Source organism: Elephantulus edwardii, unplaced genomic scaffold (genome assembly GCF_000299155.1).
Source record: "Elephantulus edwardii isolate Elephantulus edwardi_28Jun2011 unplaced genomic scaffold, EleEdw1.0 scaffold00001, whole genome shotgun sequence".
NCBI lineage: Eukaryota > Metazoa > Chordata > Mammalia > Macroscelidea > Macroscelididae > Elephantulus > Elephantulus edwardii.
The window spans coordinates 14,937,506-14,949,988 of record NW_006399751.1 but is presented as its reverse complement, the minus strand read 5'-3'; the positions used below and the strand labels follow the sequence as shown (position 1 = coordinate 14,949,988).

Sequence of the window (12,483 nt, the reverse complement as noted above, 5' to 3'; positions counted from 1 at the left end):
ATGTTCCTGAGGGGCCCAGGATGTGCCTGAGGGGCCCAGGCCATACCTGAGGGGCTCAGGATGTGCCTGAGGGGCCCAGGCCATACCTGAGCGGCCCAGGATGTGCCTGTTTGAAGGAACTGGTGGAGCAGCCTGGTCTGTCCCCACTTTCTGGCAGTGTCCTTGGTCTCCTGGTTCCTGGCTCAGTGCTCTCTCTCTGCCTTTCCCCATGTGATCCTGTATCCCTCACCCTTTGGCCCTGGCTTCCCCCCACCAGCCCCACCTAGTCCATCTCAGGTTAAGCCATGTGTGTAGTGGTGGCCTCCACCCTGACCCCCAAGCCCTGGCCTAGGACAGGCTCCCTCCTCGAGCACTTGGAGTGTGATTTCCAGCAGGTCCCACTGTAGTGACCTGTAAGCCAGACCTAGAGTACCAGGAAGAATTGTCATCAGCACCCAGGTGGCCCTTGACATTCACTGCGGGTGGTCCCTGGCTCCCACCTCTCTGATAAAAGTTCCTCGGTGCCCGATTTGCTAAGAAAGCAGAGTGGAACACCATGGGGGGAAGCAGCACTGGGCAGGGAGCAGGAACTCGGTGTCAGACCCCCAGCTCCACCCTATTCCTCTTTGTGTGCCTCAGGGCAGTGCATCTCCATCTATCAAGTAGGATTAAGGACACATGTCCTTCCTCCATCACCCCCTTAGCATCTCTCTGTCTGCGTGTCCATCCATCCTCTAAAACCACAGACATCAGGGCCCTCCCCTGCCCATGGCGCCAAGGCCTGGAGCTCATGCAGAGAGAAGGGGGAGGGTAAGATGATGAGAAGCTCCCAAGGGGCACAGAAATTAAGTGCTCAGCCACTAACTGGTGGTTCAGCTTATCCTGCGGCCCCATGGAAGAAAGGACTGGCTAACTGCTCCCATAAAGATTACCATTATCTTCACAGGGGCCTGCTGGGAGGCCAAATGAACTGTTACCGCCTAGTAACAAGTGGCCTCAAGGGACAGTCTCCTTGGAAGGCAATACCCAACAGGAGCTACGATGGTGGAGTGGGAATCAAGAGCTGGGAGGCCTCGAGGGGCAGGGGGCGGCATTGAGAGCAGAGGGAAGGGCATGGGTGAAGATCAGGGCCCTGAAAAGGCAGGTGGCATACAGGGTGTGGCAATGCACACAATTCGGCTAAGACTCGGAGCCAAAGAGGGAGGCCGGCAGGACTTGGAAGCTGTTGGGTTCTCTTGGCCATCCTGAACTTGAACTGGGCAGAGGTGGAAGCTGGAAGACCAGGTGGAGAGCAATGGGCTAAAACGGTAGCATCAAGGAAGCGGGAGGTGGGGTGTCAGCTGATACTCAGTGGGAGCCGTGGCTCCCTATGCCCCTCAGAAGCCTTCCCTGTACCAGGTTTTCTCGGCGGAGGTTCAAGTCAGAAGACGCCCCCAAGATCCAGGTGGCCCTGAGCCTCAGCCTGTTCCTCCTGAACCTCGTCTTCTTTATCACTGTGGGAAGTGCGTCGCAGGGCTCCGAGGCGGCATGTTGGGCCCGGGCAGCCGCCTTTCACTACTTCCTGCTCTGTGTCTTCACCTGGATGGGGCTGGAAGCCTTTCACCTTTACCTGCTTGTCATCAGAGTCTTCAACACCTACATCGGGCACTACTTCCTGAAGCTGAGCCTGGTGGGCTGGGGTAGGTGCTGCCTGCGTGGAGGGATTGGCTGGACTGGACTCCCCGTCCCAGCCAGGCCTTGAGGGGAGAGAGGAGAGGCCAGGCAGGTCCAGGGGTGGGCAACCGGCGGGGATCTGGAGGGAGGTGTGCCCAAGGAGGCTGGCAACGTGGACCTGCTCCTCTTGCTCCAGGCCTCCCTGCCCTGACGGTCATCAGCACTGGGATTGCGGATAGCTACGGCCTCTACAGCATCCACGATGAAGAGAACCGCACCACGCTGGAGCTGTGAGTGTGGCTACGGGAGCAGGGCTGAGCCCTGCCTTGACATACCAGAGATATAGAGAGGGCGAGTGGAGGAAGTCCTAGAAGAGATAGAAATACGAAAAGGTCAGAAAGTTCCTCAGAGCCAGCCAAGCCTTGGGATTGAGGAGTTGAGTCTCAGCCCCTTTCCCAGGAGAGTAGGGTAGGTGGGCAGAGATGAGGGAAGACAGCTTAATCCTCAAAGGTCACCCAGCAGACTTCTAGGGTCTGGCTGGACTGGGCTCACCTCTTCCCATCCCAATGGGCAGCTTCTTCCTCCAGGTGCTGGTTCCGCAAGAAGACTGCTCTCTACATCGCCGTCCACGGCTACTTCCTCATCACTTTCCTCTTCAGCATCGCGGTCCTGGGCCTGGTGGCCTGGAAGATCTTCAGTCTACCACATGCTGCAGCTGGCAAGGAGCCGGGGCTGAACTGGAAGGGGATGCTTACAGTGCTGGGCCTCTCCAGCCTGGTGGGCGTGACGTGGGGACTGGCCATCCTCACACCCCTGGGCCTGTCCACCGTCTACATGTTTGCATTTCTCAACTCCCTGCAAGGTGAGCCCTGTGTGCACACACTCACATCCACGCACGCACCCTCACACAGAAGCACACATGTGCTCACACCTACGTGTGCGTGCACCCACACACGTGAACTTTCTGTGCTGGATTCTAGTGTCATTTTTACCCCCACTTTGGTGTCAGAAGTGGGATATATCTAGTGTAATTCTGCAGCACAAGCTCTCAAATCCCTACTTTCAATTATCCTATCCAAGTTCTCTCGACCTTTAACTTTTTTTTATTGGAGACTCTATTTTTCATTTCCAAGGTTTGTATTTGGTTCTTTTCTGGAAATGATGTTGTTATGTGCTGAGAGTGATTTTGACTCAGAGTGACTCTTTGTCCGAGAGAAGGGAGCCTGGCCCGTCCAGGGCCATCCCTGCAGTCTCGGCTGTGCGTCAGCCCAGTCATAGACACGGTGTCAGTCTGTCACATTCAAGAATCTTCCTATTTCTCACCCATCTCTACTTTCGCAAGCATGACGTGCGGGTCCCTTGAGCTTAAATGCGCAAAGCACACAGGATGAAATCTGTCAGTCTGAGTTTGGAAGGAGCACTCTGGCTGTACTTCCAAGACAGATTTGACTGTTCATAGAAGAGTCAACACTTGATCTTCTTTGTCAGCAGTACAGTTGCAGCTCGTTAAGTAGCAGCTTGTTAACGAAAAGGCCTTGAGTTCAGCAGCCGCCCTGAGGGAGGTGGGGAAGGCGCCTTTGGTCAAGCCTAGGAACCCAGTGGAGGCGGCTCTCCATAAGCTAGAACTACCTCGCCAGCAGTGAGAAGTTCTAGAATTAGGTCTCATTTTGGCCTAATGTCCACAGCCCTTCACTGGTATTTTTAGGGAGCTCTGGTGGCCTAGTGGTAAGGAGCTGCGCTGCAATCCCAAAGGCACTCAGTTTGAATCCACCAGCTGCTCTGAGGGAGAAGGATGAGCAGTCTCCTTCCAAGTGATTTACTGCCTCTGAAAACCCGCTGGAGAGCTGGTTCCGACTTGACAGCACACAACAACAACGAGTCTTTTTTTAATGTAAATATCTTATTTTATTATTTTTTGTATGTACCATCAAATCAGATCTGACGGTACAGGAGATTGCCCCTCCTTCTCCAGCAGACCATCTGGTGGATTTGAACCGCCTACCTCTGGGATTGCAGTGCAGCTTCTTGCCACCAGGGCACCAGAGTTCCCTTTAACAACTAGTCTTTTAAGCAGGAACTTTAAAGCTCCCCCAAGGGCCCCTGGCCCCACCCCCCGCCCCTGCAGCTTACTTCAGCCCTTCTCCTCAATGACAGGTGTCTTCATCTTCTGCTGGTTTGCGGTCCTCTACTTCCCCAGCCAAAGTGCCCCGTCCTCCTCTTCTGGAACTGCCCGAGCAGACCAGATCCACTCTGTGTCTCATGGCTAAGAGGCTGCTGTGTGGCTGGGCTCTGGACTCAGCTCTGACTCGTCCTGTGACCTTGGGTGGGTCTCTGCCACATCAGCTTCAGTTTCCCTCTTCCCACTGTACACTGGAGAGGATGGGGACCAGGTTGGACCACTTGGCTTCAAAGGCCCCCATCCAGATGCATCTAGAGGGGCTGAGAGGCTAGAAACCCAGGTTTAGAGAAGGCAAACAACACTCCCTACTCCTGGGCCCTCCCAGCATAGAGTGAGCCTTCCTCTCTCCCACCACCCACCTTCACAGCATCATCCACCCTCAGTAAGGGTCCGGGCTTACGTGAGGGGGGTCAGCTGTGGGCTCAGCCCTGCCCTTAGCCCTGGTCACTTTCCTCTCACCACTCCAGCTCCTGACTTCCTGTGCCTCTGAGGGAAACATTCTGGAAGGGCACTGCCCCTCAGGCACTGGGGGACTTATGACTGGAATTTTGGGGGAGATAGTCCTCCTATCCAGCCTGCCCTCCTCTCTGTCATCAGGGCCCACATCCCCTAAAGAGCCCCCTCATCAGAGGTGATGCAATTCCGCTGTTGGAGACACACAGCATTTCAGGGCATCCCTGACACAGCAGTGCGACGGCCAGGCAGACCCCACTCTCCATTGGGCCTGCCATGCAGGGGTCTGACCCTTGGAGCTGCAGTCTTTGGGGAGGCCCAACAGGCATGCACATTGCCCACTCGAGGATGGGCACTTCTGCCCCCTTGTGGATGGACATTTCTGCCCCCATGCGTTGTAAGGGGAGGGCCAAGGGGAAGGGGAGGGAGTGGGCTCAATGTTTCTTCCAGAATTGGGGCACCAGGAGAGCCAGGATGAGAAGTGCCTCTCTTGCCATTTATAGTCAATCCAAATTCAGGGGCTGGTGAGGTCCAGGCACTGAATAAATATTTGTTGCCTGAACAAATATATGTGTATGTCTGGCTCCAGCCTGACAGGGTTCTGAGCCAAGAACATTCTCGGGCCAGACTGAGTGGCGGCACCAGTCTCTCTCTCTCCATCACATTCTGGTTTCCTCCATTGGAAGCAAAGAGGTAGAGGTGATGGCGGAGTTAGAGTCAATGCTAAACCACAACGGATGGGCCCACCAGGGAGGGAGTAAAGATGGACAGTGGACTGTGCCCTAGCCCTGGCCCCTCTGGGACATCCCTGACCTCTGAGTCTCAAGGGAACTTTGGGCATGGCTTTCTTGGAGGTGCTTTGGGAAGGTGGTGGCCCCCCAAACCACAGCCCTCTATAGGCTGGTTTCCTGTTGCTGGTGAGGAAGACAGATGGGGAAGAGGGGTGACCTTGGGGTGCACTCCAGTTCTAGTTGGCTTTCTGCCCCAGGCCCAAGCAGGCACTGAGAGTGTGGGGTTCCTGACTGCCTGGGGTTTGTACAAACAGGGCCTCCAAGGGTCAAGGTGGACCCTGAAGTAAATATGCCTCATTCAAACTCTGCCTCTACCGAATTCTGCCTGCCTGAGGGCAAATTCCTTGCAGTCCTCAGCCAGTGAAGTATTGGTCTGGTTAACCTGTTGCTGATCATCAAAAGTTTGGAAGTTCAAATTCAACCAGAAGTGCTTCAGAAGAAAGGCCTGGCAACGTAGTCCTGAAAACTCAAAACATGGGGGACCCTTGAGGACATTATGCAAAGTGAAGTATCTCAGTCACAAAGAGGACAAATACTGCATAACACCGCTGTTGTAAAATAGGACAGACATGAGGGTTGAGGAAGGAATGGGGAGAGAGCGGATAGATAATAAACACGGCATTAGAGGAATATATGATTTAGAACAACCTGGAACAAGGGGTGCATTGGGGGTGGGCTGGGGAGGTGGGAGGAGGGGGAGAAATTGTGCAGCATTGAAAAAATAAATAAAAGGAAAAAATACTTTAAAACTCCACTAAACCCTATGGAGCATCGTTTACTGTGACATACACAAAGTCACCAGGAGTTGGAATCTGCTTGACAGCAACTGTTTTGTTTTTAAGTAGAGATAACAGCTGATGTACCCAAGAGATTGAAGAAAAGATAAAATGAGATACCAGAGGTCATGTGTGTGACCAGTCCGGGCTTTGTCTTGGTTCATAACCTGATAAAGCCTTGGGCTCCCACGGTGGCCCATGCACTTTAGAAAGGAGCTGCATCAGTGAAGCCTGACTGTCCTTCCCTGTTCCGCCCAATTGTCTTCATTCCTTTCACTGCAGCATAATAAATATATACATGGTCTTTGCAATTACTGGCTCTGCATCATAGATCTGGACAATGATTGAGGATGTCGGAAGAAGAATCAATGTCTTTGAGTTGTGGTGCTGGAGAAGAGTTTTGAACATACCATGGACTGTCAAGAGAACTGGCAGATCCATCCTTGAGAGTGTGAAACCAAGCTGCTCCTTGCAGGCAAGGATTTTGAGACTCTGTTTCACTTATTTTTGGCATATAGCCAGGATTGACCAGCCTGGAGAAGGATATCATGCTTGGAGGGGTCAAGGGGCAGCTCAGAAGAAGACAACCCTAGATGAGATGGATTGACACAATAACTGGGGTAATTGAGGGTAGATGTGTACAACAGTGTATGCATGGCAGCTTGATAGGCCTTTACAAACAGTTCTTCATGGAAATGTAACTGCTTGAGTTATGAAGCATTAACGCATTACAAAAATTAGTAAAAAACACCATCAAGGAACAAAATATCACGTTTCGTAAAAATACCCATCAGAATAGTTGTCTATTGCTACTATGTGTTGTGGAGAAATATGCTTATGGAGACGTACATTAAGATTGGCTCAGGATAGAGCAGGGTTCAGTGCTATTGTGCTGTGAGTCATAGTTGGCTTGAAGGCACATAACAACAAAACAACAACTAAAACCTCAGCAGAACTGAGATCCAGATAACTGAAGATTTTATCCAGAGGTGACACCATGAAGTCAGTCAATGTAGGAAAGTGTGTTCATGACTGGCGGCAAGAAAGGATTTCTTCACCAAAAAGTCCAGAGAGCAAAACACCAGAGCAAAGCTAGATGCCTTTCATGACATCAGAATGAAGGCTTTCTGTTCGATGAAGGATCACGGTAAAAGTCGGCAAACTCCGGACAGAAGAGGAAAAGAGCTTTGCTACATAATTAGCTCCCACCCTCCACCCCCAGGAGAAATTAGCATGTGGAAGCTGTGCGAGCCACCCTAGGCCACTTCCTCAAATCAGTACAAGAAAAATGGGCAGAAGCTTTAACTGGGAAATTGCTGAAGGAAGACTGTTGAAAATGAACAAATTAACACATGAAGGCTCGTGCAAAGTCAGTAATCCGAGAAACGCGTATTAAAATGACAAGGAGAACTCACTGTTTACACATGTTATTGGCAAAAAAAGGAAAGTAAGATAGCCTCAGTATCTACAAGGACGGGGCTCCTAGGACGCCTTGTGTATTGTGGAAGGCAGGGAGAGCATGGGCTCATTTAGCTCCCTGATGCAGAATGTGGTGCGACTTCTGACTCAGTGCTCTGCTCCTGGTTCTTTTTCCGAAATACACATTCTTACGGCGTTAGAAGGAACATGACCAATGACAGGGGTGGTGTTATCTGTGGTGGCAAATCTAGGTGTTCCTCACTTTAAACCTGGAGGTAGATGTGGGTCCACCTGGGAAGGGTACCAACAGTGTATGCATGGCAGCTTGATGGGTCTTTACAAACAGTTCTTCATGAAAATGTAAGTGCTTGAGATATGAAGCACTAACGCATTACAAAAATTAGTAAAAATAGCAGCAAGCAACAAAATACACATTTTGTAAAAAATACCCCATCAGAATAATTGTCCGTTGCTACTATGTGCTGTCGAGTACAGTGTGTCTATGGGAAGGTTCATTTAAGGATAAAAGGGTACCAGTGGGTCAGTGATAGAATCCTCACCTTCCTTGTCGTGGGACCTAAAAATGACATGTGGGAGCCAGATTCAATTCCCAGGCAATGTGCTTTAGAGGCAGACACCACTTGCCTGCTGGTGGAGGTTTGCATTCTGTTTCATTGCTGAAGCCACTTCCAAAAATTGGTTGGTGAAAACACTACAAATCAGAATGGTCTGATCAGTGCATCAAGGGGATTGCACTCCAGATTTCTTGGCACAGCTGGATGAGCACATCCAGGGCTGCATCTGTTTATTGAAAAATAATCCATTGGTGCATTCTATCAAACACTCCCCCCCCCATAACTTCAGAGCAGTTTGAGCTTCTTCCTTTATTACCATTGGTTCTTGGTCATATGTTACTTTCCTGAACTGATTCTGTGTCAGCCAATTCTTTTAGGTACAGTGACTCCCCGGATAAACTCATGGAAGCTCACTGTTCGTTTTCTCTGTGCATGACCACTAACCTGATCCAGCTGCGTTCCAGGCAACAGTCTGCAGGATCCTGGCCCATTGTGCATCAGTCTGTACCGTGTAGATCTGCATCACCCACAGTCACGTGGGCCATTTCCCTGACTGGTTTCAGGTTTCTGTGAGACCTTCCAGAGAACCACAAAACCCAAAAGACATAGATGGGAGTGGGAGAATTAAGTGGGGAGAGATAATTAATGTCAGAGATGACTGAGTAGTCTGACAGCTTGGACATTTAGCATAATACTGTCAGTCTTCATTCTATAGGGAAGATTTTTTTTTATGATTGTAAAAGAACTTATTTGTGCGTAATTCGTCTTGTTCTCTTTCGCTGACCTCTAGCTTTCCCAGTCTGATGTCTTTTTCTTTTTTTAAAAAAAAAAATATTAAAATTTTATAGAAATGATGCCTTTGAAAAAAAGATGATGTGAAGATATAATTGCATGGGTTGAATGAAAGGAGACAGTGACAAATCTTGTTTTATATCATCTAAACACAGTGCTTTGTTAGCATTACAAGTACAGTGTGCTTGAAGCAAAATTCTAGTTGACTAAATGCCCCCGCTGCCCTACTTCTCCGTACTAGGCAAAGCCCAGGGAAGAAGTCATGCCCTCTGCCCCTAACTGAGCATTTATTTCCCCCTACATAGTATGTACTCATCCACAGGATAGTAAAAAAGATATATGTATATTAAGTGCTAGTTCCTACTATTAGCTAAGAATTCAGTCTAAAAACTAGATAGGTAATGAAAATATTTCTAGCTTTAATTGTGTTATTTTGTAAAACCATAACACTGGAGAATCTTCCTCGACTGAACAACGTTCAGTGTCAACTGAGTGGTTAGGTCTAACCTAAAGAATTATCACCGAAAATAGTATCATTTTCACATCATAACTGCTAAGTACTTGTAGGCTACAAAACTAATTCAATCTAAAAAAAGGAAACAAACCTACCAAAACATAATTAAATCTGTTTTCAGCATTCTGTTGTAGCTTTTTGGAACTAGCTCCTTTAGAATGCTCTAACAGCTTGATGGCCTTGTCGGAGTTCTCAATATTTCTAAGCAGAGTCTCTAATCTTCTCTTAATTTTCTCCTGGTCTTCAAGAGCACAGCCAATGACTATAGACTGAAACTTCTGGTCAACTGGCCCCAGTGGCACCTCAGAAGAACAAGCACTGTAGAGTGACATTAAGTGACTCTTGGCATTTTCTAGATCATCCAGAAACTTATTGACCACATCATCAATAATCCTAGTGGCTTGCTTCAGGGATTCTTGCTGTTGGGGATTTCTGATTGTTTCTACTGAAACTTCAACAGTAAGTGTTCGCCTCATCAAGCGGTTTGCAGTCAGATTTAATTCTTTTCTTTCTCCATCACTGATCTGCCTCATGTCCTGGCTGTTCTGAATACTGTGAATCATCTCCAGCAGGATTTCTTTCTCTTGCTCAATAGCACTTGCTGCTTCTCTCAAAGCTTCAACCCTGAGCTCCAGCTGGGCGAGGCTCTCCAGCAGGCGGCTGGAGCGGTCAGCCATGGAGGAGGAGCGGCAGAAGCGCCCTTCGTTGGCTTTCGCGTTTATCGTCGCCTGAGCCATCTGAGCCTCCGCGGCAGGCGGCCAAAAGGTCACCAGGCTCTCATGCGACAGCGGTGAGTGGAGCTCCCGCAGGCGTCACTGTCACCGCGCGGGGCGCCCGCCTCCCTCTGACGCCTCGGCACTGCTGCTGCCGCGTGGCCAAAGAAGGCCAGGCGCACCGCCCGCCCGCGGGGCTGGGGGCTGCCGCCTGCTGATGTCTTTTTCTAAAGATTGGTCCCTCCTGATAATATGCACAACTGAGACAGCGTCTCACCATCCTTGCCTCTCAGGGGCGCTCTGGTTACACTTCCTCCAAGACAGATTTGTTTATTCTTTTGTCAGCCCTTGGGATATTTCATAGTCTGCCAACACCATAGTTCAAAGGCATCAATTCTTTGGTCTTCCTTATTCATTGCCCAAGTTTCAGATGCACACAAAACAATTGAAAAGACTGTGGCTTGATCAGGCACACCCTAGTCTTTAAACTGACACCATTGCTCTCTAGCACTTTGGAGAGGTTCTTGGCAGCAGATTTCCCCAGTGCAATGGTTTTTTTGTTTGTTTGTTTTGGGTTTGTTTTTTTTTTTTTATTGCTGCTACCTTGGTGTTGATTGTGGATACAAGTAAAATGACATCACTGACAACTTTCCATCTATCACGATGTTTCCTATCAGCTCAGTGATGAAGATGTTTGTTTTCTTGATATGGAGATGTAATAATCCATATTGAAGGCTGTAGTGCTTACTTCTGGGTAGACTTCAATAGCAGCTTTTAGATTGTCAGCTGATCATGTTAATCATTGAATAATCACATTCCGTGCCTTTTCATCCCCTCCACCCCATTTCCAAAGCTCTCACTCTTTGCGGGAACACAGGTAGTACCCATCTTTCTCTGACTGAGAGGCTTGCTGGATACCAACATCTGACCTTTTACATAACAGTCCAACATAAAGCAATATGCCAGCAGTATTTAACAACGGGATCACAAGAATTCCTGAAAAGTTAACCATCACCTCTTTGGAGCTGGTACAAGTTGGCTTCAGTAAACCACTCTGGAGAGACCTGCAGTCAGGGCTCTTCTGTACCTGGACCCTCAGTCAGTGGAGACTACATTTCCCAGAAGGCTCCTCTCCTAGGCCCTACCTTCAGCTTCCGGAAAACTGTTCCCATGGAGACAGCCTAACAGACAGTATAAGCTGTCCTTTGAAAGTTGAAGGACGGGTGTGGCTAGACGCTGCCTGACAGAGTGGTCCTGGTGTTGGTAAGAGGGCTTTTTCAGCCTGGGGGCTCTAGTCCTAACTTTCTGGGGAAGTTTTAGAAGGTGGAAGAGAAAGGCTGGTGTAGGGAAGGGGGTTCAGGGAAGGGTCTGTGGTTTGAGGAAGGTAAATTTGAGGTCCCAGGAGTCTTGAAGGACTGCCCTGCAAACTGGCAGGTGACTGTAAGGCTGCCTCGGGGAGTGAAGTATCGCTCAGTTCTGCCTCTAATGCGTGTACTCTGTGTCTGTGAGCCCAGATCCCCTTCTTTGTGCCCGCACAGACTGTAGCCCTTTGCAGCCCTCTGTCTGTCACCTTGATCTTGTCCCTGTCACAGTTCTGTCCCCCATCCTCCTCCCACCTCCTGCAGCACTTAAGATTTCAGAGCCAGAAAGTCTTCATCGTCATTGTTGTTGTTAGGTGTCATCAAATTGACTACAACTCACAGTGGCCCTATGAATAATGGACCTCCACTCTGCCCTTCTTACCATAGCAGACATACGAGAGCCAATTTTACAGTCTCTGTGACAATCCACATTGTTGACGATCAGCTTCTCTTCTGCTGACCCTCCACCCTTAAAGGCATAATGTCTCTTTCTAAAGACTGGCTCCTCCTAAAACGCTCAAAATATGTGAGACCAAGTTTCACTCTTCTTTCCTCTAGGGACCACCCTGGTTGCACTTTCTCCATGACACATTTGTTTGTTCTTTTGGCCGTCCACGAGACATTGAATATTCGTCTCCAACACCACAACAACTCAAAGGCACCAACTTTTCTTCTGTCATCCTTATTCATTGTCCAACTTGGAGACACATAACAAGTCATGGGAAAATAATGGCTTGGATCAGGCACATCTTGTTGTTGTTGTTAAGTGCTGTGGAGTCACAGGCGACTCATAGCGACCCTATGAAGGAGAGTCCTAGACGCTTGGGTGCCTTTCATCCTCTCTCCAGGTTCATAGGGTTTCCCGAGGCAAGCTATTATGGAAGCGGATGCCACTCCTCCTTCCACACTTGTTTAATCGGGGAAGCTCCACCCCACTCTCAGTCCGCATTGGGTAGTCAACCATTAACGCATTTGACACATCCGTGTCACAGTGTTCAGCCTCACAGCAACCACAAGTGACCTCGGGACGGACGGCAACTTGTACACCAGGGCTATATGACCTAGAGGAATGTCTGAACAAAAACAATGAAAGACTGGCTGGAGGGCCACATCTTAGTCTTTAAAATGTATTCATTAGCACTTTGGAGAGGTCTTTGACAGCAGATCTGCCCAAGGCAACATGTCTTTTGATTTCCTGACTGCTGGAACCAAGGATGTTGACTGTGGATTCAAGGAAGATGAACTAGTTGACAGCTTCAATCTTTGCTCCGTCTATCA

At 49.3% G+C, this 12,483-nt stretch overlaps 2 protein-coding genes across 2 annotated transcripts in view; one reads left to right on the top strand and one right to left on the bottom strand.

The window, feature by feature from the left end:
* The window catches only part of GPR97 (G protein-coupled receptor 97), a 16,804-nt gene extending 12,905 nt beyond the window's left edge, over positions 1-3,899 (top strand). Inside the window, exons 9-12 of the mRNA XM_006878923.1 lie at positions 1,378-1,658; positions 1,829-1,922; positions 2,220-2,494; positions 3,787-3,899. Of these exons, the coding sequence (XP_006878985.1) occupies positions 1,378-1,658; positions 1,829-1,922; positions 2,220-2,494; positions 3,787-3,899 (763 nt within the window). The remainder of the gene's footprint in view (positions 1-1,377; positions 1,659-1,828; positions 1,923-2,219; positions 2,495-3,786) is intronic.
* A 521-nt stretch (positions 3,900-4,420) lies between these two features.
* On the bottom strand, positions 4,421-9,964 carry LOC102864086 (BAG family molecular chaperone regulator 2-like). The gene is made up of 2 exons (XM_006878922.1): positions 9,227-9,964; positions 4,421-4,456 (listed from the first exon to the last, which is right to left on the bottom strand). The coding sequence occupies exons 1-2, from the start codon at positions 9,866-9,868 to the stop codon at positions 4,421-4,423; spliced, it is 678 nt and encodes a 225-aa protein (XP_006878984.1). The 5' UTR covers positions 9,869-9,964.
* Positions 9,965-12,483: the final 2,519 nt, after the last annotated feature.

What these genes read in the sequence shown, in the direction of transcription:
- LOC102864086 (XM_006878922.1), bottom strand. Translation starts at nt 9,868, where the DNA reads ATGGCTCAGGCGACGATAAACGCGAAAGCCAACGAAGGGCGCTTCTGC. An exon ending in ACAGATTTAATTATGTTTTG is followed by an intron (nt 4,457 to 9,226) that starts GTAGGTTTGTTT and finishes TGTCTCCAACAG; the next exon opens with CGGAATTGCATCACCTCTGA.